Raw genomic sequence first — 6,000 nt, 5'->3', positions numbered from 1 at the left:
TTCCCTACAGACTTTACGATTCCCAGACCTGTGTGTCACAGTGAAGTGCGGTGTCCCCGCTTTAGGTGTGTGAGTGTTTGATGTGTCATATTCCAGCTGTGCACACACATCAATCTAAACATTCCTCCCTGTCTGAAAATCGCTTAATGTCATGACTAAGCAACAAAACCTGTCAGAGACACACTGATTTACATTTCTGTGTTCAGCTATTTTAGAGATTCTGCTCAGTATTTTACATTAATTGTCAGGACTTTGCTCTGTCAGGACTATTTGTTTTGAAAAGCACAGATAAGATGGAAATATGTATAATATTTTTTATTTTATATTTATTTATTTTTAACATTACAACACACTACCATATTTATAGAAAACTATTTCTGCCACAGAATAAAAAAATTAAAAATTTAATTGAGAGTATTTATTACATCATTCTGATTTTGTTCCTTGCAATTCTGAGTTTATATTTCTCAATTCTGACTTTGTTTCTCTCAATTCTAGGAGAAAAAAAAACTTTTTCTGAGTTTAAATTTCACAAATCTGAGTTTATATCTTGTCATTCTGACTTCTTTTATCAGAACTGCGGGTTTAAACCTCGCAACTCTGACTTTTTCTTAGAATTCTGAGTTTACATCTCACAATTCTGTTTTTTTTTCTGCCACAGAATAAAAAATAAAAAGGTAATAGTGACTTTATCTAAAAATAAATAATAAATAAATAATGTGACACTAATTCAACTTTGTTCTGTTTATTTGAGCATCCTGACCCACAGCAATGCTGACATGCAACCAATGCACAGCATCCAATGGTGTTGTTTGGGGGCGTGACTATTTGTTTGGCCAACCAATGGCAGCTAGAAACCTGTTTAAAAACCATCCAAAAACCATCCAAGAGATCCAAGCAAAAACAATCCCTCATGAATAGAAAGTGTCCATTGAATGTTCACTTCAAAATCCTGCCGAAGTTAGGTCACCAGCATACTTTTTGACTGTATTTGTTAAAATATATTTCAAAATATATTTATGTACATATAATTTCTACAAATATATTTTGCCAATTTTTTTATATTTTTAAAATATATTTTAATATAATAATAATTAAAAAAAATAATATAAATATATTTTACAATTTGCTAAAATATATTTATGTAAATTTATGTATTTGTGTATTTATGTAATTTATGTTTGTATATTTTTGAAAATATATTTTAAATATAGAAATATGTATTTTTACATTTAAATATATATATATATTGACACCTATATATTTCAGTCCAACAAAATGCATTTTCTTGCCCCAGAAATATATTTAGAAATATATTTTGGTATATGAAGGTTGAAACTAAATATATTTCCTATTTCAAAAATATATTTCATTAAGCTTCTCTGTCTGCACCATACAGTATATTAAGCATATATTTCAAATACATTTTGGCCACAAAAAAAAAATGCTATATGGGTTTCACCTATTATATAGTAGCGAAGTATGCAAATTCAGCAATTTTACAGGCTTTTTCAATAATCACTCCCCATAACCTCACATATATACGTATAGTGCACTATTTGAAGGGACAGCCATTTGTAGTGGTGTCTGAATTCTGAAAATATAGACTACTTGCAATTTATGTAACACTTGAAAATGCTAAATGGCTATAATAGTTAGCAAGCTGACAATCTAAATAAAATACTATACTGCCTAATTTTTTTGTATAATATGCATTTTTCAGGAATAATGGATGAGAATATACTATAGGGGGCAAGATACAGCCATACTTTACTTTTAAGATTGAAATGTTTTACTGCCAGCACAGTATTTAAGCTTTGATAAAACTCTTTAGGAGGAAACAGTGAATCATATGGTTTAAACAGCACTGCAGTGTTGATGAGCTGGGAAATATCACTCTAATGAGGGAAATCCGCACTCGGTCTCTTTAGAGCTGACTCACCCTCAGATGAGAGATTTGGCGGGGATTAGTAATACCAGATTGAAACACACACAGAGAGACTGGAAGAGAAAATTGATTGCAGACACCTAAGTGGCCAGTAGTCAGTGTTGGGAAGTAACTAGTTACATGTAACAGAATTACGTAATTTAATTACAAAATAAAAGTAATTGTAATCAGTTACAGTTACTGAGAAAAAATGTGTAATTAAATTACAGTTACTTATGAAAATGTTAAGGATTACAAAGGGGGTTACATCTGCTTTTTTTCACACTCTCCCACATACAGATTTAATTGATTTCTTTCATAAATTGCAGTGACTGCTCTAAAATATGAAACACCAATGTTTCAGGAGTTTAGAACATGCTTATTCAATAACTTTTTTATTTCCTATATGGGTTTATGTATAGCTATGCTTAATTTTAGTTTTTTTTCCAAGGCATTGTTAGATTCCAGTGTTTACTGTCATAGCTATGTAAAGATTTGATTTCAAAAACGGTATCATAGCTAATAAAATATTTCTTGTTATGATTTGAAATATGTATTTTACCTCAGAATGATCTCAAAGTAAGTCTGATTTTGTAGTGGCTGTACTTCAAAGGGGACATTGATCATACTGCTCAGAAAATCAAAACGGCTTGATAATTGAGACTGTTTAGTATTTTGGGGGATTAAAAAAAGGAGTGAATGGATTTTTATTATTGTAGGGTGGTTGTGTCCACACACTGCTAAGATACATTTATATGCAAACACCATGTAAAAGTGAATTTTGCATCCTGTGTCTACTTTAAAACTGAAATATAATCTTAATTCATATGATGAAGGATTTCGAAAGTGTGACAGTAATCAGTGTTGAGTACCACTGTAAGGTTTACCCTGCCTGGTTTACATGTTTGAAAATGATAAACAGTTGAAAACATTAGTAATTTGGAAAAGTAATCAAAAAGTAATCAAATGTAATCAGTTACATTACTTTAATAAAGTAATTGAAAAGTTACACTACTTATTACATTTTAAGTAGGGTAATTTGTAATCTGTAACCTATTACATTTCCAAAGTAAGCTTCCCAACACTGCCAGTAGTTTTACGGTAAACATGACCTCAGTCTTTCATATACATTTATTTTGCCTCTTTCACACATACATCACAGCTACAGTTTAGATAGTTTTTGAGATTAATAGGTTAGTAGTTTCCTCCTAATTGCAATCTTTATATTTTGAGAGATAAATCAGTGCACGTTTGCACTGCATTGCATTTGTTAACAATTAGCTCTATAATTTGGTACTCCCATTGATCTCTCTTCCACTGGACAGGTGGTTTTGTGAGGGGCGGGAGCTGCACCACTGCCCTGATATCCAGATCTGTCGTGATGGTGACCTGCACACTCTGGTGATAACTGAAGCATTTGAAGACGACACCGGCAGGTACACCTGTGTAGCTTCCAACGCACTGGGAGCAGACAACACCTCTGCAGAGGTCTATATTGAAGGTAAGGTCATACTTAAATCAATTTTTGATCAGTATTTTTGCCCTTTTTCCATGTAATAAAACATCTAATCATCCTTTAAACAAGATAAATTGACTTTTTATGTTTTAAGCATAAGTCTAATAAATGTAATGAGGTTTATAGTTAAGAAAAAAACAGTTTGTCACTAGGGTATTAAAAATACTTTAATTAATTAAAAACTTAATTCAAGATATTTTGTCTGCTAAGATTTATCATATACAATTTTGTAGTCAAATTACCTTGGGAACAATACTGATTAAAAAAAGGTTTTGGCAGAGTAGGAAATGGAAAGATGTTTAGAAATAGAAAAAATAATGTGTATTATAATGTGTATAAATATGAAAAATGTATATTTAGCAACACCTTACATGCAATTAAAATTAAACATACAATATTACTTGCTGTACCACAAAATAATTACATTTTTTCAAATTAGAAGAGGTGCAATGACATTAGTGAAATTTCAGTGAAAAAATCTGTAAAGATGCTTCATCATCAAACTCATAAGGTGAAGGATCAATGCAGGTTCTTCCTCATATGGCCTTTGACCCTTTGACCTTAGACCTCAACTGACAGTTTAACCGGCCCTAACTATGTATTATATAAGAGCCCCTAATTCACCAAGTGCCATAAAAGTTCCTATTATCTAACCTGAAGCACGTGGCAGGTTGTTTGGGTGTGAACTGACCTTAAATGGGTCATATGATGTTGCTAAAAAGAACATTATTGTATGTATTTGGTTTAATGAAATGTGTTTATGCGGTTTAAGGGTCAGTCTGAAAAGTGAGGTGTGCTCTGATTGGCCAGCTATCCAGTGTGTTGTGATTGGCCGAATACCTCAAGCGTGTGACGGAAATGTTACGACCCTTACCATATTGTGATGCCCTGTCCGGCCGGAGCGACGAGACAAAAACATTAAAACCCATTATAAACGAGGCATTTGTTGCATCCAGTGGGGACATAATTACGGATTATAATGACTTATACTGTAATGTATATAATGACTTATAGCACCAAGAGCTTGTAACACTCCAAAGAGAAAGGAAAAATTTAAATTGCATCATATGACCCCTTTAATAGCTAAGGCCATTAGGCTGTCTTTGAAGGCCAATAATCCATCAAGAATTTATAGCTCACACAGAAGTCACTTTCAAACCAAGCAGATTTCTGTTGGTCAGCGTGGTCAATTCATGTGACGTTTTCTCTTCCATTTTCTCATTATGTTTCTCTCCGTAAAGGTGCTTCTTCTTCAGACTCAGAAGGTGAAGGATCCGTGTCGAAGTCTAGGTCCGGAGCCATGCCACAGTATGTGTGTTTCAGCATGTTCTTCCTCGCAGGACCTTTAACCCTTTGACCTCAGGCCTCAGCTTAACTGGCCCTGATTATGTATTATCTAATAGCCCCTAATTTATCCTCTGCCATGAAAGTTTGTATTGCTCCTCGTGAAGAACATGGGAGGTTGGTTGGGAATGAAGTGACCTTAAAGAATAGCCTAAGCTGTCTTAGAAGGCCAATAATCAATCAAGAATTTAGGAATCTTGTTGCCTAATCTTCATAATTTGTGTGATCGCTTGAACGCTCTTCAGTCACCTCTGAACTCATCCGCTTATTTCTCTTCCTGTCATCTCTTGCCTCTACTGGCATATCAGTCTTTCCTTTCTGTTTACATAAATTATTAAGCGCTTGGCTCTGGTTCCCAGTGACATCATCGCACCCATTTGGGATTACGCTTTCACTGGCTCTAAAGTCATTTATAAGGTGCAAACTGCATAATGAAAATTCACATAGTGGAGTGGATATTACTTCACTGTGTGTGTGTGTAAGTTGGTGCGTGTTAGAGAGGAATTACCCCACAGAGAGAGCATGTAAAGCAACATTATACCATTTAATAACTTGTCTTAGCTTATATTTCTATATATTTGCTGTTGGAAACTTTCACTTTAAATTAAATGGCCTAATGTTTTAAAAATCAGACAAACACTGTTAAGACTTTGAATAAACCTGTATCCACCCATTAGATGTGGATATAGCTTTTTTAATGTGCTCAAATAGAATATCACTCTCATTTTTAGTCTGGCAAAGATCTGCCCAGGCATCAGAAACATTACAGTAGACATCTTTTTTACTAACATTAGTGTTTTTAGTATTATTGAGATATTATTATAGGTTTAATTATAATTTTGAATGTTTTTATTTTTATATTTTCCATTTTCATTTTCATTTTAGTTAAAGTTTTTGTAATTTTGTTGTGTTTTGTCATTTGTGTTATTTTTTAAGTCTGTTTAGTTTTTTCTTTTTTTAAATTTTAGTTTTTGTTTTAGATATTTTAGTACATCGTTAAACTAAACTTTATACATTTAAACAAAAAATGCAACTGAAAAAAAAAGAGAAATGTTGCCTTGGCAACTAGTTGAAATAAAATATTGAAGTTGTTTTTTTTATTTTATTTTATTTTAGTGCAGTTAACATTCATTTTATTAATTTATATGTAACAAAAATGCTTTTATGGTTTTAGCTTTAGCTCCCTTTCCCCCCACAATCCAAACACATGCAG

General features: G+C 32.7%; 1 protein-coding gene across 1 annotated transcript in view; it reads left to right on the top strand.

Annotated features, from left to right (window-relative positions):
* Nucleotides 1–6,000, top strand: part of LOC107683982 (palladin-like) — a 104,567-nt gene that overhangs the window by 52,883 nt on the left and 45,684 nt on the right. The window contains exons 3-5 of the mRNA XM_016480088.1: nucleotides 3,253–3,428; nucleotides 4,685–4,751; nucleotides 5,147–5,204. Of these exons, the coding sequence (XP_016335574.1) occupies nucleotides 3,253–3,428; nucleotides 4,685–4,751; nucleotides 5,147–5,204 (301 nt within the window). The remainder of the gene's footprint in view (nucleotides 1–3,252; nucleotides 3,429–4,684; nucleotides 4,752–5,146; nucleotides 5,205–6,000) is intronic.

Source organism: Sinocyclocheilus anshuiensis, unplaced genomic scaffold, assembly GCF_001515605.1.
Source record: "Sinocyclocheilus anshuiensis isolate Anshui unplaced genomic scaffold, SAMN03320099.WGS_v1.1 scaffold637, whole genome shotgun sequence".
Lineage (NCBI taxonomy): Eukaryota > Metazoa > Chordata > Actinopteri > Cypriniformes > Cyprinidae > Sinocyclocheilus > Sinocyclocheilus anshuiensis.
Note: the sequence above shows the minus strand (reverse complement) of the source record. Positions and strands in the feature narration are given on the sequence as shown.